At 42.6% G+C, this 24511-nt stretch overlaps 1 protein-coding gene across 1 annotated transcript in view; it reads right to left on the bottom strand.

Moving 5' to 3' along the window:
- LOC133509905 (ATP-binding cassette sub-family C member 4-like) overlaps positions 1-24511 on the bottom strand; it is a 56747-nt gene that overhangs the window by 26201 nt on the left and 6035 nt on the right. Inside the window, exons 4-10 of the mRNA XM_061837375.1 lie at positions 22201-22321; positions 20274-20498; positions 17478-17567; positions 12838-13001; positions 11417-11542; positions 4552-4801; positions 1793-1894 (exon numbers count right to left, since the gene is read on the bottom strand). Coding sequence (XP_061693359.1) covers positions 1793-1894; positions 4552-4801; positions 11417-11542; positions 12838-13001; positions 17478-17567; positions 20274-20498; positions 22201-22321 — 1078 coding nt within the window. The remainder of the gene's footprint in view (positions 1-1792; positions 1895-4551; positions 4802-11416; positions 11543-12837; positions 13002-17477; positions 17568-20273; positions 20499-22200; positions 22322-24511) is intronic.

Here is a 24511-nt window from a genome sequence, read left to right as displayed (position 1 = left end):
CTATTTTCTGTACCACTCAAACTCACTTGGGTTGTGGGCATAACTGGTGCCCATTCCAGTTACCTTCGAGCGAGAGGCAGGGTACCCCTGAATTGGTCGCCCGCCAATCGCAGGGCACACATAAACATTCACAATTTAGAGTCCTTAATCAACCTACCATGCGTGTTTTTGGTAGGAGGAAACCGGAGTCCTTACAACATGAAAACCACAACCTGTCCTTGTCCTCACAGGGAGCAGGTAAGGTCACAAGGCAAGTTTTATAACAGCAATAACCCATTTTAATGGACTAGCCCATTAGCGACATGCAGTTAAACCTTAGCAAATGCAAGCTTTTGCTCTGCGAAAAAAAATGTGCTTATGTCACAATAGCAAGTGCTCATGTGGGTGAGGTTATCAGGATTCTGAGAAAAATCCGTTTTGCTTTTCTTGGTACAGTGTCATAAAAAAAATATTTGACCCTTCTCAAATTCTCATTGTTTTGCACATTCCCGGTATTACTGTTTAAGATCATCAATCAAATATCATAACTATCAGACAAAATAAGTAAGCATAAAATGCAGTTTTTAAATGGTGATTTTACCGGGCCCTCTGCGGAAAAAGTACTTACCCCCCCTTGTTGAATCATGAATTAACTGTTGCGAATTGCATTTTTGGATTCCTTTTCACTGGCCTAAATACCTCCAGAACTGTTCAATCAAGAAATCACCAAAATAAAATCTGTCTGCCCCTTCTTGAGCCATCACCTCAGCATGGTGAAAAAGTTTTTGCGACCCAGTGATCCTGGGTCGAGGAGGACCAATGGTTTAATGTAATTTTGTTGAATTTGATCGGGGCACAGGCAAACATGGTGAGTTGGTGCCGACATATTTATGTCGCCGGTTTTCACTTGCTAAAACCAAAAAAACCCACTCACATAGTCTGTTGCCACACCGGCCAAGAGCAGTTACAATATTCCACTCGTACAAATCCCTGCATTGTCCTCTTATGCATACAGATGTCACCCTCAAGATTGTCATTGTGCCATCTTAAAGGGAATGAGAGGAGGCACGTCTATTGGTGGAGAATAAAGTCAGCTGTAAACACACTCACAGTGGTGCTCCCGCGTACGAAATTACCAACACTAGTCTAACTTTGCCATGTCAAATACATACTGTTCACCAAAAGTGGGCCTCGTGTATTTAGTAATTTGGAACACATCGTAAGTAAGTTTTTTTCAGCTTGTCCCGTTAGGGGTCGCCACAGTGTGTCATCTCAGATGAACGCACATATTTGTTTGGCACAATTTTTATGCCGGATGCCCTTCCTGACGCAACCCTTCTCATGGAGTGGAGGCCCCAGTGAGATACGAACCCACAACCCCTGGTTTACCAAACCAATGGTCTAACCACTGAGCTACGGGGCCTCAAACTTGGAACACATCGTAGGAATGTAAAAACAATCAGATACAATTTTAGAGACTAACAGCAAGGAGAGACAAATGTGTTTCCAAAAATGCCTAAAGTTTTCAGTATTATCTTCATCACACTTATCCTCTTTGCCATCAATGGTCCCCTTTTATTTTGGCATCGCAAATAAAACCAAAAAGGCATTGTGGAGTTAATCCTTTAATGCTCTCTGAGCTGCAGTCTCATGACAAAAAAAAAATAACTTTGTGAATGCTGGCAGGTCAACCTCTGGATTTTTGTCCTTCGTGTATTCGTCTAAAAAGTTTTGGTTGAATTTCAAATTACAAGTCTACTGGGGTTTCCGACCTTAGACATAACATGGTACATGAAGTAGAATGATCGATCACCTTATCCCAGTAGCACGTCAGCTTTTCCAGCTCAATGGTGTTTGGGCTCTTTTCATTGAGCGTCAACTTTCTTCTACTCATTTCATCAAGGAGAAGGAAATTCTAGATGGGTTTACAGAGAAGAACGATCACAAATTGTCTTTTGCACATGCTAGAATAAGAAGTCTGACAGGATAAATACAGTCAAGCAGTACTGTGCAAACCTTTTAGAGTACCAAAACAAAATATACTAACAGCGCAAAAAATGAAATGCTTAAATGTTCAGAAATATCATATTTTACTGTACTGAACAAATGAAGTCTACTTGATCACAAAGTTTAAGACACAGTATCTGTGCACATTTTGAATATTTAATTTTGTGTCCACATTCAACCTCACTTTGAAAATCACTGCAGTAGAGTAGTGGATCAGAAGCCCAAACTTGCTCCACTCTTTTTTTCCCCCAACATTGGGGTGGCCATCCAGACAGTTTTTTTTTACTGCGTTAGGGCAAAGAGTTGCATCATATCCATGAAAGATCCAAAGAGCCACATCGTACACATGAACACCAGTCCCTCCTCACACACATACCTTTGCTCAGCCAGATTGTATACATGACACACCAACATGATAAGAATCGACTTTTACAGTTTAAGACCACAGGCTAGCAATTGAAATAAATAAAGTTATGTGCACTCTCACACAGACAAACTACCAATTCAACCAAGTCTCGTATGTCACAGTTCTCATCTAACGCAACACTAAAATACCCGCGATTGGAGGTCTGAGTGCAATTGTGAGTCAGTAGCCATGCCAATGTCTGACATTCTCTGTTCAACAGTGGCGGGACAGTTGAAGGTCTAATAGTATTTCTTTTCAGGACACAAGATTTCAGTGACGTCACAGGGATTTTTTTTTTTTTTTTTTTTATAAATTCCCCTTCATTGTATGGCTTTTTGGCCCTTGCAATGTTACAATCCAGTTGACGCGATGCATGCATTCATCTCTGGATGGTTCTTCTTTTCTTTTTCTTTTTTTAAAACTGCATCTGCTTTTTTGTCTTATTTTTCAAAGTGGCTAAGTTGAGACTGCGAAGTTCAGTCACTTTTGGAAATTCCAGGTCAATGTAAGCGTGGTAAAAACATCCCGTGTTCAACTATTTTTTCCAAAGATCATGATCCGAATGGGAAACTGAGATATTTTCATTCAATGTGTATGGCAATTTTGCGAAAATACCATGTCAAACTTCCCTACTACGGTCACTTAACCGTGGTCGGGAAGCGCAGGGGAGACGTCTTTTCTGGGGTCGAGGTCGTCCTCCTCGGGTTAACTATTCCTTCTCTCTTCGCCCAGCTGAGCTGGGTGGCAGGAACAATAGAGCTACTCTTCCGTGGTCATCATCGTGCCTTTTTTCCCCCTTCTCACCCTCCCGCTTCACACGCCTGCACAGTCCCGTCTCACTCAGACGTCGACGCACATGACCCCACACACACTGAACTCGTCACAATACCCGTAACAGACTCAAGCAAAGCGCGCACGCAACTACCGTAATAAATGCAAGTAAAGTGCGTGCATAAGCACATTAAAAACAGCAGAACTTCTATATGCTTTCATGCCTTCATGAGAGCAGCATGAAAACAGGTAAAGAGCTGCATGTGGCTCGAGAGCTACAAGGTGGAAACAACCAAACACCAAAGTGCGCTTTAAGCACTGTATTCACAGATGATATTGTGATCTGCAGTGAAAGCAGGGAACCGGTGGAGGAACAGTTAGAAAAATGGAGGTACCCACTGGAAGGAGAGGGATGAAGATTAGCCGAAGTAAAACAGAATATATGTGCGTGAATGAGAGGGGTGGAGGGGGCTAGTGTGAGGCTCCAAGGAGAAGAGATAGTGAAGGTGGACAACTTCAAATACTTGGGGTCAACAATCCAGAGCAATGGTGAGTGTGGTAAGGAAGTGAAGAAACGGGTCCAAGCGGGGTGGAACAGTTGGCGGAAGATGTCTGGTGTTCTATGCGACAGAAGAGTCTTCGCTAGGATGAAGGGCAAAATTTATAAAACAGTGGTGAGGCCGGCCATGATGTACAGATTAGAGACCACTGAAGAAACAACAGGAAGCAGAACTGCAGGTGGCAAAAATGAAGATTTTGAGGTTCTCGCTTGGAGTGAATTTGAAGTTAGCTGTTTAAGAAGTATGCCTGCTAGATTTGGCTTGCATTGTTCGGTATCGCATACCCGAGGGAAGGAATTCAAAGCGCTGGCGACCAGGATGCGGAGGATCTGAGAAGAGTTTGTCTGCTGTTGTCTTAGTTTGGGTAGCATGCAAGTCCTTGAGGGTGGGAAGCGGGGTACCGACAATCCCTTCAGCAGTTATTATTCTCCTTTGTGGTTTGAGTTTGTCGTTTTTGTGGCAGGACCAAAGCAGACTGTGATGGAGGTACGCAGTACTGATTTGATGACCGCCATGTAGAACTGTCTCAGGACAACTTTTTTTTTTTCAAACTGTTTAATTGTTTATTTCAGCAATGCAGGTCAGCAAGGAATGCTTCTCAGGGTATGTTGTATGTCAGGTATGTACAACACATCTGACAATAGAGGTCAATACAGACAATCAACCAATCTGGTATCTAGATAGTGTACCTAAGATGTCTACTTAAGTACAATACGGAAATGATTGTTTTTTTATAAACCTAACTACATACCGCCGCCGATTGTGACTGAATGTGACATAAATGAATGTTTTCAAGGAATGATAGAAAACGTGAGGTAAGAGCAGTACCTTGATGCGGTGAATGCTGACGATGGTCTCTGACAGTTTTTCGATGGCCAGCGGGAAGAACAGCGTGACAGTGAGCTTGATGGTTCCGTACAAGGACACCGTGACAAACACCCGGCTGGCGCTGATACTGTTGCCCAGCATAACGTACACCGCAAAGGTGACAAACACCACAATCTTACTACTGGCGAAGAATGATGCCATGTTGAGTCCTCTGAGGTAGGAGCTCTTCATGATCTGATTGATTTCCTTTCTGGAGGGAAATGAAGAAACAGGAATTTTGTTACTGCCTTGGTCCTCCACCAGCAGATGTTCCAGTACCAAAGCAAACGGTAAAGTTCTACGGGACATTTTAGTACTACTCAACCAAAAATATTTGAACGATCACCAGGGGCTATTTATTAGAACCAGTATTTTGATAACCAGACCTGCCTGTTCCTTTGTACACAGTGAAACCTGCTCAAGGAAATTAGTGGTGGTGTATATACAGAATATATTTGAGTTTTATCAATTGTGGATAACAGAAACAGATTCCCCGTATCTCAGTGGTTAGAGCATAGGTTTGGTAAACCAGAGGTCGTGAGTTCGTATCTCACTAGGGCCTCTACTCCTCAAGAGGGGTTGCGTCAGGAAGGGCATCCGGCGTAAAAACTGTGCCAAACAAATATGAACGTTCTTCTGAGATGTCACGCTGTGGCGACCCTCAACGGGACAAGCCGAATGAAACTTACTAGAAAATCCCATTGAAATTCAGACTGGTGCATCCAAATGTTGTGGATTCCAGATGGACCATTTGAACAGTGACAGATGGTCGGTATAGTCCACAAGGATGGCACTAATGCACTTAGCTGAATCCTCTTGACGAAGATAATATGAAATTATGAAAAGCAAGTATGAAAATTAAAAAAAATAAAAAGGCATGTAAATCTATTTTTACATGAGCAGGATGAATTTGAATATGGTCAATGATGAGTAAAGTCGTTTCGTCCATCCCTGTTGTCTGATTTTGTGACGTATTTCCATTCCAAGGTGGATAGCGGTTTATTTACAAACGGGAACTCTGGGAGGATATTATTCCATCCTCAAATGAAACACAAGCAGAAACTTACAATTACAATTTCAATTGATCTGAAAGTTGTTCAGCTGATAACGGAGTGGGGTACCTGTACTGTATATTGTAACACTTAATGTGGCTTTCGAATTTGAATCAGGTCAAACTTACCGGGTACTTTTGCTGCGGGTTATATTCCAGTTGTGGTTTGCTTCAAAGAGCTGTTATGACTGTGAAACCATATAAATGTGTACGGTAATTTCCAGCCTACAAACCGCGACTTTTTTCCACACGCTTTCAACCCTGCGGTTTTTGCATTCTTCTTCTTTTCCTTTCGGCTTGTCCCGTTAGGGGTCGCCACAGCGTGTCATCTTTTGCCATCTTAGCCTATCTCCTGCATCTTCCTCTCTTAACACCCCAACTGCCCTCATGTCTTCCCTCACCACATCCATAAACCTTCTCTTTGGTCTTCCTCTCGCTCTTTTGCCTGGGAGCTCCATCCTCAGCATCCTTCTACCAATATACTCACTCTCTCGCCTCTGAACATGTCCAAACCATCGAAGTCTGCTCTCTCGAACCTTGTCTCCAAAACATCCAGCTTTGGCTGTCCCGCTCATGAGCTCATTTCTAATCCTGTCCAACCTGGTCACTCCGAGCGAGAACCTCAACATCTTCATTTCTGCTACCTCCAGTTCTGCTTCCTGTTGTTTCTTCAGTGCCTCACAACTGTTTTGTAAACTTTGCCCTTCATCCTAGCAGAGACTCTTCTGTCACATAACACACCAGACACCTTTCGCCAGCCGTTCTAACCTGGTTGGACGCGTTTCTTCACTTCCTTACCACACTCACCATTGTTCTGGATTGTTGACCCCAAGTATTTGAAGTCGTCCACCCTCGCTATCTCTTCTCCCTGTAGCCTCACTCTTCCCCCTCTACTTTTCTCATTCACGCACATATATTCTGTTTTACTTCGGCTAATCTTCATTCCTCTCTTTTCCAGTGCATGTCTCCATCTTTCCAATTGTTCCTCTGCATGCTCCCTGCTTTCACTGCATATGACAATATCATCTGCGAACATCATGGTCCAAGGGGATTCCAGTCTAACGTCATCTGGCAGCCTATCCATTAAGCAACCTATGTGTCTATTCAGAAAAGGTACATAAATGAGAGTACACGACCAGTACTACGTTTATGGAGACCGTGGCCGTGTCAACAAGCGTGAATGTAGAGACAGTTAAGGAACTTTTGCATAAGTTTGCCGGGAAAATCTCAAATGTCACGGATGATGTTGCTCCTGTTAAAACTAAGACATCCTTGAGCTGACCTAAAACACCAGGGAGGACCATGATGATGGTGCAGGCCTCTAAACCAAAGTAGAGGAAAGAAGAACGTAAGTGGAGAAAAACTAAATTCCAAATTTATTACGACATCGACAAAGTTTTTGTTGTTTTAACAAAGTATTAGTCACAGCAACATTTCCCTGAAATCCTTATTAAGAACTTGAATAATACTTGCGCTCTATTTGCTATGCTTGACAAGCTCACAAACACTCATCAACAAAGATCACTCCAGAAATCTTCACAGCAGATAAATGCAATTCATCTGCTTGCTATTTCCTCTGAGTGGAGAAAATCAAATCCATCAGCTTAAATATTGGCACAAATGAGCAAAATGATCAAATGCATAGATCATTTTACACATGAGACTAAGTGAGTCCTGGGAACCACACGCCATGGAAACAATGATTCCCTGCGACCTCCTTGTTTCGTGGTCACGCTTACAGTTATAGTTCTCTTTATGCTGTTTATACGATATTTTTGCTACCCATTGCGCTTTCTCAATATGCCGCTAATATAATGGTATTACAACATAGTGAAGAATGATCTTCATATCTTTTTCATATCAAATTCTGCTCTGGTAATCAAACCCATGAGCACAATTGCGTAATTTTCTGTCATTTACAAAATAAACGTAGGGCTGCGTGTCACAATAAGAACAAATAAATAACAATAATAAATGATAAACAAAAAGAGAAAGTCTGTTCGAATTAAGTGCTTAACTTAAGAAACACCAAAAAAAATTGGATTGCCCCTATACAGTTTGGCATCTTGACACAACTGTGAAGTTCAAAACAATTTACATTTCTTCCAAAGATGAATGTGTCTAAGCCCAGGTAAAAAAAAAATGTATCTCCCCCCCCCCCCCCCGGCTTAATGAGTGAGCATTTTAGAGCATTTCCACTTTCGAATGATTGAAATGCAATACAACGTTCTCTTGACTTATAAATGCTTTGAATCATTTAAAGCACATTGAGTTATACAAATGTGCAGTATATGAGGTTTTCAGGGCTTTTCGTAACTTAATTTTAACTTACTGTCTGTGTATTTTAAATTCAATGTAAAAGAATTAAAATGGTTTTTGCATGATGGTTTCATGTTGTAATTCAAATGTTTATTGTGCTTCTTCTGGTAAGCCCACAACGACCACCAGAGGGCAGGACAATAATTACATACATAAAACTGTAGTTCACAAAGAAGATCATTGCATCTAAGCTTAAGTAATATTAATCGTTGTGAGCATAGAATAAAGAATATGTCTGTCAGTGTAGTTCTTTGCGTTGTCTGGCTGTCTTATTGCACCATTTGTGTTCAAATATTCGTTCTGTAAAGGTTTTTCAACTAATACGATATCAGTGGCAGTTTTGTTAGCCAGCTACTTAGCTTATTTGTAAATGAATTTTTCCTCATAAGACAAAAAAAAAAGCAACCATTCAATAGCTTGTAACTTAAAAGACTCCCAAATTGGGGCACATGTTAAGGTACATCTGCAATACCACTACCTCGCAGTACAATGCAATGCAGATGAACACATCTGTATACATACAAGCTACAGTTTTAAATGTACAGCTCTCTGACCGTGCCAATATCTGGCGTTATAATCTTTTAAAGGCTCAATTGCAGATCTTGCCTGTGTAGTGGATCTCAAAAGATTGTATCCAGTGAAAACGTGTTGCTTGTGTTTCTAGCAGCCATTTGTAGCCAAATGGCAAGAAAACCGAAGCTACTGTATCTTGCCTCGTGAGTGATATCTCTCCGTGAAAAACACTAACCCATTTCTATGACACTTTGACAGGGTAAGGACTGCATAGAGGCTGATAGAAAGACCGGCTTCAAGGTCTTGCTTGAGAATTTGATCCGGAACCAACCAAACAACAGGATTTACTACTTGGTGGATCCTGAATACATTGCAACATTAACAGACAAAGACGTGATCAAAAAGGTCCCAACCAAATGAGGCATGCGGATTCAAATGCCGTAAACAAATTCTGAAGCCTGCACGTGAGGCCCCAGAAGAACAAACAGCTTGATTTTAAAAGAAAAAAAAAGAGAAAGAAAGGCTGACTCTTGCATTTTTGACCTCATTATTTTAGGTTCAACACGCTAATTGAGCCACAATTTGGAGAACCAAGAACCCCCCAAAAAAATGCACCAATCACGTGGATGCATCAGAAAATCTTAGCAATAAAAATAACTCACAATAGACTTTAGACTAATAGGCACCGTTTCCAATGACTGCAAGTATACAACACTTGTATGTCATTTGACACAGGTAGAGTGATTCCAAAAACGGGGGAAGTGGCTTGAACAATAATTTTAACTTTCTTCTCTACCACCGTAGTTTGAATATGGGAAGTGTTTATCAAAAACGAAATATTACATGAGGTCAGTCGTTATCGAATATTGTCTGTTTAACTACTCAGGAAATCCACTGTATTTTGTACTTCTCCATCCTATTTTCAACACCACTCTTCCTCAGTTAAGGTCGCGGGGGGGTTGGCTGGAGCCTATCCCGGCTGACTTTGAGCTTGATCTGAACACCCTCAACTGGTCACCAGTCAGTCACAGGGCACATATAGACAAAGACGACCATTCACACCGGCACTGAGTGGGAACTAAACCCACCCTGCATGCACCACAGTCAAGCGAGTGTACCACTTAACCATCAGTAACTTCATACTTTTTATTTTGAAGGAAATCAAACGGGAGGAAAAAAGAAACCTTCTGGATTTTATATGACAGTCCAACCCCAAACGCAACAAAATTTTTTCATCGTTTTTAATTCAGGTCAGCTGAGTCAGATGTGGCTACAATAGCCACATGTTGCACTGGAGAGTACTGTTACTTGAAAATAATGTGACTCAAGTAAAAGTTAAAAACTAATACTCCAAAAAAGTACTTAAGTCTAAAAAGTACTCTGAAAAAAAAGACAAGTATGAAGTAAATGGTAACCTCTAATTTACTTTTTAAATTAGAACATGAACGTGAAATAACATAAAAATAAAACAACAAATGTACAAATTGACCTTTCCGAATGCCGATCTTAGTTACAGTTGCCATGTCCAACAAGCTTCCAAAATGGCACCTGAACAGAACAGGTTTGAAGTCGATTCTCTATCGCGTACTCCAGATAATACTGGGGTATGTCTTTTGCCAAATATGTCACACTTGTCCAAGAGAGTTCTACAGGGAGGTCTCAACTATTTCACGCAAGGATATTTACACGGAATTAAGATTTTGGACGGAGCAGGACGCAATGTCAGAGTTACAGCAAAATTTTGGCGATCGATGCAAAGAAGTTCGACGCCTCACAAACTTCATATTGAAATCCAACAGGATAAAATAGTGGAATCGTACTGCACATGTAAAGCAGGGTGAGTATTTTTTACTTGGAAAGATCAAGAGTTTTATATATTTTCTTTTAGGTTTGCTAAGCTAGCAGCCATTGTCCCTTTTAAACGCCGCCATGCAATAGACGAGAAGGTGTCCAAGGGCTTTCTATGTCATGTGTACATTATCCAAATAACTGGGTGTATTCATTTGACTTGGCTCAAAATAGAACCCAGTGCTTTGTCTGAAAAGTCTGATGTGATACAAATAGGCAAACGGACATTTCTCTTGCCAGACATGGTGCATTTACGTATCACAGATCCGACTTTTCGGCATAAAACATGACACACTTCATTCAGCAGGTCAGTGCTACGCTAACAAAGTGAAAGTTGTTCTCCTGCAATGTATAAAGCACTGATAATAATTCAATCAAACTCAGATTCGATTATTGTACAAGTGATTCACAGGTCGGAAAGGTCAACTCTTATAGTGTGTGCGCGTCCCCTGAAAGACATAAAATATGCTCCGGCACTCCCACAACCCTTGTGAGGATAAGCGGATTGGACAATTGACATGAAGATTGAGATGAAAGCCGTTGTTTTTCTTCATCAAAATTCACACACAAGTTGCTCACCATTGTGTTCAATGGGAACCAAAATGGCGGCCCCGTTGGTACTTGGATTAGCCGGAATGGCGCATCCAGTGCTCCCAAATCTATACCCGTGAAGCCCAATTGAAGAGATTGTGTGGAGTCATGTGATTGCATTTGGTCATTTGACCGGTAAACTAGAGTCAAACGTCACCAGCGGTCACGTTGGATTGGTTTCAAATAGTGTCCAACGCGGATGTTGTACTCCAAACACTTAATAAACGCAAAAAAAAAAAGATAAATAAGCAATAATTGATACATCAAAGTAACGACTGGCCTGAAGACCAGTAACAGAATAATAATCTTGACATAAAATAAAAGTAAAAAGTTAAATAAAAATATTAAAGATTCTCTGAGAAGTACAATGTATGTAATATGCTACTTCAGTGTGAGTGTAGCGCGGTCCTATGCATTTCCGGCTGGACGGAGTCAGTCACTTTTTAACACAAGAGGGACGGTGCATATCATTTGTAAACATTATAAAAGGTCTATTATGGTTACCTTCTGGACTCTGTAACTAGAGATGAAAAAGGGTTTTCCCATGCGTACATCTTGATGATTCGGATGCCAGACACCACTTCGTTCATGATACGGATCCGATTGTCAGTTAGAACTGCCGTTTTACTCCTGCACACACACACACACACACACCACACACACACACAAAAAAAAAACATCATTCAGATCACACATTTGATTTAGAGGACACATTTTGCAGCATTTGGAACAACCTGTGGCCATTACATTCAGATAGTTCTATCATTACTCACCAACAGGGTGGTAAATTCTGGTAATCTAGTGACCGATGATGGAGTGGTACACTTGCCTTATTTGTTCTGTATTTGCCCTGTGTCATAGGTCACGGGTGCGCTGGACCCCATCCAAGCTAACACTCGGCGAGAGGCGGGGCACAGACAAACAAACGACCATTCGCCTTCAACATTCACACCTATGGGCAATTTAGAGTCCTCAATCGACCTACCACGCGTGTTTTGGGGATGTGGGAAGACACCGGAGTGCCCGGAGAAAACCCACGCAGGCATGGGGAGAACAGGCAAACCCCACACAGAATATGGTGAATTATGCAAGAGGATTCAGAAAAAGATACATCAAAAAGTGAGAATTTACAACATTCGGCTTGTTCAGACAATGCTTAAAGTTGGATGTGGAATTAAAAATAAATAAATAAATAATTTGGCACAAGAAAGCAATTATTGGGTCTAAAATGGCAGCTGAACGATACGTCACAGCTGCCAAAGAACTCCAAAATTAATAGCCTTGAATGGAAATGGGCAAGTCATGTTGTCCGAAGAGCTGACAAACTGTGGACCACGGAAACTATCAATGGGATACCACAGGGCACAAAGTGGTTACGGTCAACACCTAAAAGTAGATGGAAAGATGACGTTACTAAATATAATGACACGAAGTTGTAAACTGCTGGAGTTGCTGGACACGTGAATGATCATCAAGAGGAATCATCCTGCAGTGGAAATATAATATATAGTAAATTTATACAGACAGACAGATGGATAGACAGATAGATACATCCATTTTCAACAGCACTTATCCTGGTTTGGGTCAGGGGGTGCTGGAGCTCCAGCTGCGATAGGCTCCAGAGCCCCCCGACGTGTTGTGTTATCCTCTGCGCCTGTAAATGATCACGACGCGGCACAAGCAGAAGCGCAACAGATGCTTCCATTCAACCATTACATAACAAGGCCGTTCTCAAGATGAAAACAATACATATCCAGCGGTAATTCTTCTGCGAAATCTAAGGCCTTTAGTTGATTTTGATGTGAGCCGGACTTTCCTTAACCTGATTTTCTGCGTTATTTGTGCCTTTTATTTTCAAAGTAACCCATCGTAAGTTTTGACAGAAATTGGCTAGAAATGTCCCAGCGTTTTGTGAGCCCACTCACCTGAAGATTCCAAAAAGCTTTCCGAACCACGTCTGCACGGGCATCATGAAGGCGATGACAGCCACCCCTGCTAAACACGAGGGCCCGATCTCGTACCAAAGGAAGTAGATGATCACAACTGCCTGCAGAGGTCCTACCCACAGGTAGTGCAGGTTGAGCGTAATCTGCGCGCAGAGCAGAAACAGTAAGTATACAATGAAATTATCTTTTTTGCAGACTATAACCACTACGTTTAAACATGCATTCACTTTCATTCAGTTTCTCCATGTATAGAATCTAAATAGCCACGCCCACCACATTGCAGTTGCACAGTCGTATCCGCTTGTCCTGCTCTCTTCCCCTCCTGTCCTGTCCTGTCCTGTCCTGTCTCATGCTCCTTTGTTCTGTTTTTCCCCGACAGGGTGTAGCACTAATATCACATACAAAATTCACATCACATGTGACGTGGTAGTATGCATATTGTGGCTTTTTTTTGCATATTTTTTGTCACAGTTCTCTCCTTTCTCATATTGTTTATTTTTCTCTGTCATTCTCCTTTAAAAAAATGTTAGGTCCAATAGAAATGTTCAATATCACAAGACAAAGAACCGCGGTGGCAGTATAAAAAAAAAAAAAAAAACACTGTTGCACAGTAAAACTGTTTTGGAGCAAAAGGGATAGAGATTCTCCATCCTTTTTAGCCTTGGAGCTGAATAGGACAGGAAAAAAAAATGAAATGGTTTTTCCCCATTGAAATGAAAAAAGTGCCATTTCAGCCTTTTTGTAACGTTTTTAATAACAAAAAAAACAGCACTCTATTAGAGTGTTCTTCATCAAATAACTAAATAGAAGAATTAACACGTGATTAATTCACTGCAGGTTCCTTTGCTAAGTCTGCCTAGGCCACTGGGGGCAGTATAGTACAGTCATGGAGACACAAACAAAGAAGATTTCACAACTATCGTAAGGGATTCAGTTAGCTGCATTGACAGTCATTTTTCTCTGAGAATAAAGAATATATGCCTTTGAGTATTATGTTGTTTGCCTGTCATGTGCTGTTGTACCATTTCTCTTCAAATATTTATTGCTTACAGCAGTGGTTTTCAATCGGAGGGGGGGGGGAATTTATGACATGATACAATGAACACTTTTCATTATTAAGTTATATCTAGCAGATGGAGTTAATTTTTACAAGAGAGCACACAAGCCCACACCAGCCACTGAAATGATTGAATAAAATTTAAAAAGTTTCAATTTTTGTTTATCCTTGGTGGGCGTTGTAATTTTTAAACTTTAAAAGTGATCACTCCAGTGATTTTTTTTAAGGTAAGCCTATGTGTATTTATAGAAAAGGTGTGTGTGTGTGGGGGGGGGGGGGGGGGTGGGGGGGGGGCATTTCTTCTCCAAAAGGGGAGCGCAGCAAAAAAAGTTTGGGAACCACTGAATACAATATTAACCCCATATAAATGGTATTCGTTAACCCGCCTTTGGCATTTTGCATTGTTTTTTCCCATTGACTTTTGCTGAGGCAAGGCTGAATGAGGCATGCCAAAATGGAAAGACTAAATATTCAAACTGCCGGCATGGTAGAACATCTGGAGAGCGTCTGCCTCACAATTCTCAGTACCGGGGTTCAACTCCCCGCATGTTCTCCCCGTGCCTGGGTGGGTTTCCTCCGGGCACTCCGGTTTCCTCCCATATCCCAAAAAACATGCAACATTAATTGGACACTCTAAATTGCCCCTAAGTGTGATTGTGAGTGCGACTGTTGTCTGTCTCCATGTGCCCTGCGATTGGCTGGCAACTAGTTCAGGGTGTACCCCGCCTGATGCCCGATGACAGCTGGGATAGGCGCCAGCACTCCCGTGACCCTTGGCTCAGAAAAATGAATGGATGGATAATAAATATGCAAACTGATCAACACAAAGTGACACTGTGGACGACTAGTTAGGACATTTGTCCCACAGTTCTGATGACCCTCTTTCAAATTCAACCTCGCCAGTGTGGAGTTTGCATGTTCTTACTGCTCTGGTTGCCTCCCACATTCCAAAAATATGCATTATAGGTCAACTGAGGACTCTAAATTACACATAGGTGTGCACGTGAGCGTGAATGATAGTTTGTTTCTATGTGCCCTGCAATTGGCTGGCAACCAGTTCAGGGCGAACCCCGCCTTATGCCCCGATGACAGCTGGGATAGGTTCCAGCACTCCTGCGACCCTCGTGAGGATAAGCAGCTCAGAAAATGGATAGGTGGATGATAAATATGCAAACTGAACAACGTAAAGTGACATGGTGGCCGACTGGTTAGCACGTTTGCCCCACAGTTCTGACGACTCTGTTTCAAATCCTACCTCGCCTGTTCGGAGTTTGCATGTCCTTACTGCTTGGGTTTTTACTCTGGTTTCGTCCCACATTCTAAAAATATATATAATAGTTAACTGAGGATTCTAAATTACACCTAGATGTGCATGTGAGTGCGACTGTTGTCTGTCTTGATGTGCCCTACGATTGGCTGGACACCAGTTCAGGGCATACCCCGCCTGCTGCCCAAGGACAGCTGGGATAGGCTCCAGCACTCCTGGGACCCTCGTGAGGATAAGCAGCTCAGAAAATGAATGGATGGATAATAAATATGCAAACTGAATTACACAAAGTGACACGGTGGATGACGACCCGCTTTCAAATCCGAGCTCACCTGTGTGGAGTTTGGATGTTCCTTACTGCTTAGGTTTTTCCAGATACTCTGGTTTCCTCCCACATTCCAAAAATTTACATCATAGGTCAACTGAGGACTCTAAATTACACATAGGTGTGCACGTGAGCGTGAATGATAGTTTGCTTCTATGTGCCCTGCAATTGGCTGGCAACCAGTTCAGGGCGAACCCCGCCTTATGCCCCGATGACAGCTGGGATAGGTTCCAGCACTCCTGCGACCCTCGTGAGGATAAGCAGCTCAGAAAATGGATAGGTGGATAATAAATATGCAAACTGAACAACGTAAAGTGACATGGTGGCCGACTGGTTAGCACGTTTGCCCCACAGTTCTGACGACTCTGTTTCAAATCCTACCTCGCCTGTTCGGAGTTTGCATGTCCTTACTGCTTGGGTTTTTACTCTGGTTTCGTCCCACATTCTAAAAATATATAATAGTTAACTGAGGATTCTAAATTACACCTAGATGTGCATGTGAGTGCGACTGTTGTCTGTCTTGATGTGCCCTACGATTGGCTGGACACCAGTTCAGGGCATACCCCGCCTGCTGCCCAAGGACAGCTGGGATAGGCTCCAGCACTCCTGGGACCCTCGTGAGGATAAGCAGCTCAGAAAATGAATGGATGGATAATAAATATGCAAACTGAATTACACAAAGTGACACGGTGGATGACGACCAACTTTCAAATCCGAGCTCACCTGTGTGGAGTTTGGATGTTCCTTACTGCTTAGGTTTTTCCAGATACTCTGGTTTCCTCCCACATTCCAAAAATTTACATCATAGGTCAACTGAGGACTCTAAATTACACATAGGTGTGCACGTGAGCGTGAATGATAGTTTGCTTCTATGTGCCCTGCAATTGGATAGAAACCAGTTGAGGGCATAACCCGCCTGATGCCCGATGACAGCTGGGATAGGCTGCAGCACTCCCGTGACCATCGTGAGGATATGCAGCTCAGAAAATGGATGGATGGATGGATGGATGGATGGATAACTATGCAAACTGAAGTACACAAAGCGGCACGGTGGACGACTGGTTAGCACATTTGCCTCACAGTTGTGAGGACCCTGTTTCAAATCCTACCTTGCCTTTGTGGAGTTTGCATGTCCTTACTGCTTGTTTTTTTTTCCAGATTCTCTGGTTTCCTCCCACATTCCGAAAATATACAAAATAGGTTAAGTGAGGACTCTAAATTACACATAGGTGTGCACGTGAGCGCAAAGGACAGTTTGTTTCTATGTGCCCTCCGATTGGCTGGCAACCATTTCAGGGCGTAACCCCGCCTGATGCCCCGATGACACCTGGGATAGGCTGCAGCACTTCCGTGACCCACACACACAAGTCCCTTGCGAGATTCAGCAGGACGGAAAATGGATGAATGGATGGATGACTTACACTGTGAATGTAAAATATATTCAAATACATTTACAATGTCTTCAAAAGTCTTCCAATAAGTGTCAGTGTGTTGCAAATGTATGGGAGGGGTAAAACTATAACAAAAGATTTTTTTGTTAAATTTACAGTCTCTTGATATCACTATTTTTACCTACAGTATAGCAAGTGGGTCTGGAATATCTGCACAATGAACAGTTTATTGAAGATAGTTTTAAGCAGGCAGAGACAATGGTTATTACTAGCGATGGGCGTTTGACAAAATGGAAATTATTTGATATTGATTCATTTTTCATAATTTGCATATACACAATATTTTCATTTGAGGCAGAATTTTTCTTTACAAACAAATTTCAGGTATTTTGTTGTGAGACAGAACAGAAGAGCATTTAAGAACCCATCCATTTTGTGTACTGCTTCTCCTCACTGGAGCCTATCCCAGCTGTCTCTGGCGAGAGGTGGAGTACACAATGGTTGCCATTTGCTTCAAAATACAGACATTTAAGGGGGGCGGGCGGTGGATGATAATTGAAATGTTGCAGCACACCTGACCTCATCAAAACGATTGACATCATTTGAAAGGAGGTTCACAATTTGGCCCGTGGTGGTCTGACCCATCGCTTGGCTGCTGAGACGAAGAGCCTGGAGAAAGCCACAAAGACAATCAGTCAGTGATGGGAAATACTTGGCTACTTCATGAATTCAGTGAAGAAAATAAGTATTTCAACACCCTGCTATATTGCAAGTTCTCCCACTAATTTTAGTCCTAGGTGCAAGTCCACTGTGAGAGAGATAATCTAAAAATAAAAATCCAGAAATGACAATGTATGATTTTTTTTAACGATTTATTTGTGTGATACAGCTCCAAATAAGTATTTGAACACCTGAGAAAATCAATGTTAATATTTGGTACAGTAGCCTTTGTTTTGCAAATACAGAGGTCAAATGTTTCCTGTAGTTGTTCACCAGGTTTGCACACACTGCAGGAGGGATTTTGGCCCACTCCTCCACACAGATCTTCTCTAGATCAGACAGCTTTCTGGGCTGTTGCTGAGAAACACGCAGTATCAGCTCCCTCCAAAGATTTTCTATTGGGTTTAGGTCTGGAGACTGGCTAGGCCACGCCAGAACCTTGATATGCTTCTTACGGAGCCACTCCTTGGTTTTCCTGGCTGTGTGCTTCGGGTCATTGTCACGTTGAAAGACCCAGCCACGACCCATCTTCAATGCTCTGACTGAGGGAAAGAGGTTGTTCCCCAAAATCTCACAATACATAACCGTGGCCATCCTCTCATTAATACAGTGCAGTCGTCTTGACCCATGTGCAGAAAAACACCCCCAAAGCATTATGCTATCACCCCCATGCTTCACAGTCCCTACTGGTGTTCTTGGGATTGAACTCATCATTTGTCTTCCTCCAAACACGGTTAGTGGAATTCTGACCAGAAAGTTCCATTTTGGTCTCATCTGACCACAAACCTTTCTCCCATGACTCCTTTGTATCATCCAAATGGTCATTGGCAAATTTAAGACTGGCCTTGACATGTGCTGGTAGAAGCAGAGGAACCTTCCGTGCCATGCTTGATTTTAAACCTTGACGTCTTAGTATACATTACCAACAGTCACCTTGGAAACTGTGGTCCCAGCTCTTTTCAGGTCTTTGACCAAGTCCTGTCGTGTAGTCCTTGGCTGATTCCTCACCTTTTGAAGGATCACTGAGACCCCACAAGGTGATATCTTGCATGGGCTCCACTCCAATTGGAATTAACCGTCATGTTCAGCTTCTTCCATTTTGTAATGATTGCTCCAACAGTGGACTTTTTTCCCCCACCAAGCTGCATGGCAATTTCTCCGTAGCCCTTTCCAGCCGTGTGGAGTTGTCCAATTTTTCCTCTGGTGTCTTTGGACAGCTCTTTGGTCTTGGCCATGTAACAAGTTTGAGTCTCACTGATTGTATGGGGTGGACAGGTGTCTAACAACCTCACACAGGTGCACCTGATTCTGGATAATACATGGAGTGGAGGTGGACTTTTAAAGGCAGACTAACAGGTCTTTGAGGGTCAGAATTCTAGCTGATAGACAGGTGTTCAAATACTTATTTGCAAGTGTATCACACAAATAAATCGTTAAAAAAAATCATACATTGCGATTTCTGGATTTTTCTTTTTAGATGATCTCTCTCACACTGGACATGCACCTACGATGAAAATTTCAGAGCCCTCCATGATTTCTAAGTGGGAGAACTTGCAATATAGCAGGGTGTTCAAATACTTATTTTCTTCACTGTACATTCTGCATGTATCAATGCAATGTATTTATCTTCCTGTTTACATTTAATTCCAACATCTATAAAAAAAAATCCATTCTTTCTGCTCCTTATTTTGTCAAAATAGGCTTGTTACTTTTTTCAACCTCCGCTTACGATGACGCAACATAATTAAACTTGGTTGAGATTGCGATCTTGGAGAAAAAAAAAAACTGATTGTAGCAACTTGAGAGAACATGAACGTTAGGTAATCTGGGGGGGAAAAAAAGAACCATACAGGTAAAGTCTAGTTTTTGCTATCATTAAGCAATCTGGGGTCAACAATCCAGATAGATGGTGAGCGTGGTAAGGAAGTAAAGAAACGGGTCCAAGCAGGTTAGAACAGCTTATGTGACAGAAGTGTCTCTGCTAAGATGAAGGACAGTTTATAAAACAGTGGTGAGGCCGGCCATGATGTATGGAGGCACTGAAGAGACAACAGGAAGCAGAAATGAAGATGTTGAGGTTCTCTCTAGGAGTGAGCAGATTGGATAGGATTCAAAATGAGCTCATTAAAGGGACAACCAGTTAGACGTTTTGGAGACAAGGTTAGAGAGAGCAAACTTCGATGGTTTGGACATGGCCAAAGGTGAGAGAGTGAGTATATTGGTAAAAGGGTGCCGAGGATGGAGCTGCCAGGCAAAAGAGCGAGAGGAAGACCAAAGAGAAGCTTGATGGATGTTGTGAGGGAAGACATGTGGGCAGTTGGAGTTAGAGAGGACGATAGGCTAAAATGGAAAAAGATGACACGCTGTGGCGACCCCTACGGGACAAGCCGAAAGGAAAAGAGGAAGAGGTAATCTGGCATTCTTAGTCAGTCATTTTAAAACATTAGAAATTCTATCGGAAGTGTAAAAATTTAGTCTGTGCTTTTTACTGTACAGTACGGGAGCTGAAAGTTTAATTTTTACAATTTTTTTTTTTTTGACAGAAGTATCAACATTTTGTACTCAGAATATGATAACGTTTACTCCCTATGTATGTAACCATGTAACAGCACAAAGCGACATTGAAATAAAAACATCTGCACGACCCTCACTGACCTTGCAGTATATCATGTGACAGACGGCCACTCTCATCTTCATGCCTGTTCTCTGGACAAAATAGTAATAGAGATGCTGCAGGATAGTCAGGCCGAAGGTGGAGACACACATGGCGGCGGCGCAGCCGTACACTGCGCAAAGTCCACTTTTGTCATCTGGATCATAATTCTCAAAGAACAATATGATTTTCCCTAGAAGAAGTGGCTGGATGACTTTAATGGCCTCCTGTAAAAAGGAAAACAATTGCGTTGATAATTGCTGCAGTCACTTGCCGGTAGTCAAAGAGGAAGCAAATCATTTTTGATAGAGCACTTGGACAAGAGCCAAGTGTTCGTGTGTTATATTCGGGGGGAAAAAAAATGACATCAGCGGGATGCCATTATGTCATACACCTCACTGCTCACTGAACTGAAAGCAGCAAATATGTGCTTGGTGCCAATTTAAATTAGAGCTGCTGCGATGATCGGAGGGGCTATCCAGGACAAACTCCTGCTGTTATCTTGGATGGTTTGGACTTCAAAACTGCAATGAGGGACTTTTTAGTTTTACGGGTTGTCTGTTCACAATTCACAGTGCTTGAATCTCCCCATTTATGCCTCAGTGGGTGTTTTCCCTGGGTATGGTAACAATAAGGTGTCGTTGTTGCGCTGCAAGGCTGTTGAACAACTATCCTGCACCTAGAGCCAGAAAGAAAAATTTGGTTGGGCTGGCCCTGCCCTCCGTTAGAGGTGGCTGGCTTTGTGTCTGGAGGGGCACACCTGACCAACACGTACTTGTAGCTCTACCCCTGTATGCCAATCAGTCGTTTCCTTGCCAACAACTGATTAGGGTCTTCCCATGGAGTGAGAAAAATCTTTGGAGGGAGGGATGTCACGACACGACTTTCCGCTGACCACAGGTGGTGCTTCAAATCAGAATCAGAATTAGAACCATCTTTATTCGCCATGTATGTCAAAAAACACACAAGTAATTGGTCTCCGGTAGTTGGAGCTGTTCTAGTACGGCCCTCGGCAGTCATTTTGACTGAAACTTTTTTGGAGGCATAAAAACACACTTATGGAGAGCAACTGAGTAATGAAACGTTACAAGTAATGTGGTAATGCTGAGACGATCAATTACGTTTGTGTGTAGGATGCAGAGTCCAATAGCAGTTTAATGGCGAGCGGGAAGAAGTTGTTGGAATGTCTTCTTGTTGGTTCTGTGTTTTTCGACATCTTTGCTAGTTTGACATAGATGGCATGTTTTACTCCTCTATCAAACCACTAGTCTTCCCTATACAGACTTTTGACCCTTCTTGAGATCCTAATGAACTGCTGTGGACTCTAGGAAGCCAGCCACCGATAGTGCGCCGTGCGCCTGTTCAGCGGTTCCTTGGTTTTCCCAATACGGCGATCAGGGTACTCCCCTCCTGCGCTGTACTGCATAAACACCAAGTTTCCAAAAAACAACAAGTTTGAGCTCTGTCCTTGGGGGGAATCGGCTTTGGTTTGAGTGGATTTATGGGTTTGAAAGGCATTGGCATGTTGTGTTTGGAGAGGATAATTGTTGATAATTGGAGTGATCAGCCACAGAGGGGACCACTCAATTCCTCCAACCTCACCTGATAGTCACCACACCAAGGATCACCAAATGAGGCACCAATAGACTCTACTCCATATAAGACTTTGAAATAAAGTTCCTTTTGGAATAAAGAGGTAACATCTTCAACAAACAAAACAGTTCCATTTGGCTCAATTAAACCTTTGCAGAGATGCCGTTCTACTTTTCACAAAAGAATTACAAGTTGGTTTCTTTCACATCAATAAATAAATTAATCTTTTTGTATTAAAGTTAATAGACAATGTTAATTTGTAAAACAGATGAATTGAGATTCCCGATTGACTTTGGGTCACATCATCATGTCTTCATAAACCTTATTAGTGCATACCAAGGAAACCGCAAAGAGTCCCGCGACAGCGTAAGACTTCCCATAGCACCTAATAAGGACTTTGGTCAGCTTGGGCTTCCGTAGTTGTTTTGTAGCCTTTTTAACTTCAAGATCCCAGCACCTGCAAGACACGTGAAAACATTGATTTTGCACAGGCACAAATTACAAAGGAACTTCTACATTAGGTTAGTCACAGATAGGACTGTTGCAATCTTCTATCTTGGAAAGTTTCCATGAGAATTATTGAGAATTTACGGGAATACACCAGGAATTCAATAATATAAAGTTTAACTCTTCAACAGGTAATGTAATTGTAGTCATAGATTTTAGAATAATCCTTGGTTTATGAGTGAAAAAAGTATAATAGTGTTGTGTTTAGCTAAAGAGGCAAAGAAGCTGAGCTCATGATTTCACTATACAGCGGTACCTTATGAGTGCCCCAATTTGTGGTAACTGGCCCACTCGAATAACAAATTTACAAGTGAACATAAAAAGTAACACATGCTGAAGGTACCTAAATTGCAGAGCTGATCGTATTTTCCATAATAATGAAAGACTTTGGGGATTTTTCTACAGGTGTTATTTGTTTTATTTTGTTTAATTTATCTTTTTTTTTTTTGTTGATGTGTTTTTTGTCTGTTCAGCTTTTCGGTCCAGCAGAATGGCAGCTCTACATCCCTTTTATGGCAGAAAAGTTTGACTGTGTCACAATGGAGTTTTTAAGATTCTGCTTCAGTTTTTTAGTCTCATAATTGATGTTTATTGAGAATCAGTATCGCTTAGTCGAACAGAAGAGAGGGGCACAGCTGTCAACTGATCACCACCTGCTGGTGAGTCGGTTCCTATGGTGGGGAAGATGCCAGTCCGACGTGGCAAGCTAAAAACTATTCTGAGGGTCTGTTAGGAATGACTGTCAGAATCCCTTTCTCAGAAGGAATTTCAACTTCCACTTCCAACAGAACTTTCTTCATGTTCCAGGGGGTGTAGGGGACATTGAGTCTGAGTAGACCATGTTTTACACCTCCATTGTTGAGGCGCCCAACCAGAGGTGTGGTTGTAAAGTGGTCTGAGCCTGTCGTGGCGGTAAACCCTGAACACATTGGTGGAAACCACTGGTGAAGGATGCCGTCAAGCTGAAAAAGGAGTCCTTTCGGGGCTTTCTGGCCTGTGAGACTCCCAAGGCGGCATGTGTGTACCGGTTTGTCAAGTGAAATGCAGCTTTGGTGATCGCTGAAGCAAAAAACTCGGGCCCGAGAGGAGTTCAGTGAGGGCATGGAGAAAGATTTCCAGGCGGTTTCGAGGAAATTTTGGTCCACCATCCGGAGTCACAGGAGGGGGAATGAGTGCACTGTCAACACTGTGTATAATGAGGATGGGGCACTGCTGACCACGCCTCGGGACGTTGTGAATCGGTAGGGAGAATATTTCAAAGACCTCCTCACATCCACCGACACGCCATCCCATGAGGAATCAGAGACTGGGTTCTCTGAGGCGGGTTCTTGAATCCCCAGGGATGAAGTCCCCGAGGTGGCTAAAGAGCTCCTCGGTGGCAAGACCCCCCGGAGGTGGATGAGATTTGACCGGAGTTCCTAAAGTCTCTGAACGTTGTTGGGCTGTCCTAGTTGACACCCCTCTGCAACATTGCGTGGAGATTTGGGACGGTGCCTCTGGATTTGGTAGTGGTCCCCCTTTTTAAGAAGGGAGACAGGTGGGTGTGTGAACAACGTGGTTTTCGTCCTGGCCGTGGAACAGTGGACCAGCTCTACACCCTCGGCAGGATCCTCTAGGGTGCATGGGAGCTCACCCAACCAGTCTACATGTGGTTTGTGGACTTGGAGAAGGCGAAATATGGGATACCAAACCCCCTGATACGGGCCTTTCAGTCTCGTATAACCGGTGTCAGAGTTTGGTTCTCATAGCAGGCAGTAAATCCACCTAATTTCCAGTGAGAGTTGGACTCCGCCAAGGCTGGCTTTTGCCACCAATTCTGTTCATAACTTTTATGGACAGAATTTCTAGGCGTAGCTGAGGCATAGAGGGGGTCAGGTTAGGTGGTCTTAGTATTGTGTCCCTGCTTTTTGGACACAAAACCGGAGCTGTTCACAGTCAGGTGTGAAGCAGCTGGAATGAGAATCAACACCTCCAAATCTGAAACCATGGTCAGTGGGAAAAGGTTAGCGTGCCCTCACCAGGTGGGGGATGAGATTATGCCCCAAGTGGAGGAGTTCAAGTATCTTGGGGTCTTGTTCACTAATGAAGGATGAACGGAATGCGAGATTGACGGGCAAATCACCGCAGTGTCTGCAGTGAT

Source organism: Syngnathoides biaculeatus, chromosome 2 (genome assembly GCF_019802595.1).
Source record: "Syngnathoides biaculeatus isolate LvHL_M chromosome 2, ASM1980259v1, whole genome shotgun sequence".
Taxonomy (NCBI): domain Eukaryota; kingdom Metazoa; phylum Chordata; class Actinopteri; order Syngnathiformes; family Syngnathidae; genus Syngnathoides; species Syngnathoides biaculeatus.
Note: the sequence above shows the minus strand (reverse complement) of the source record. Positions and strands in the feature narration are given on the sequence as shown.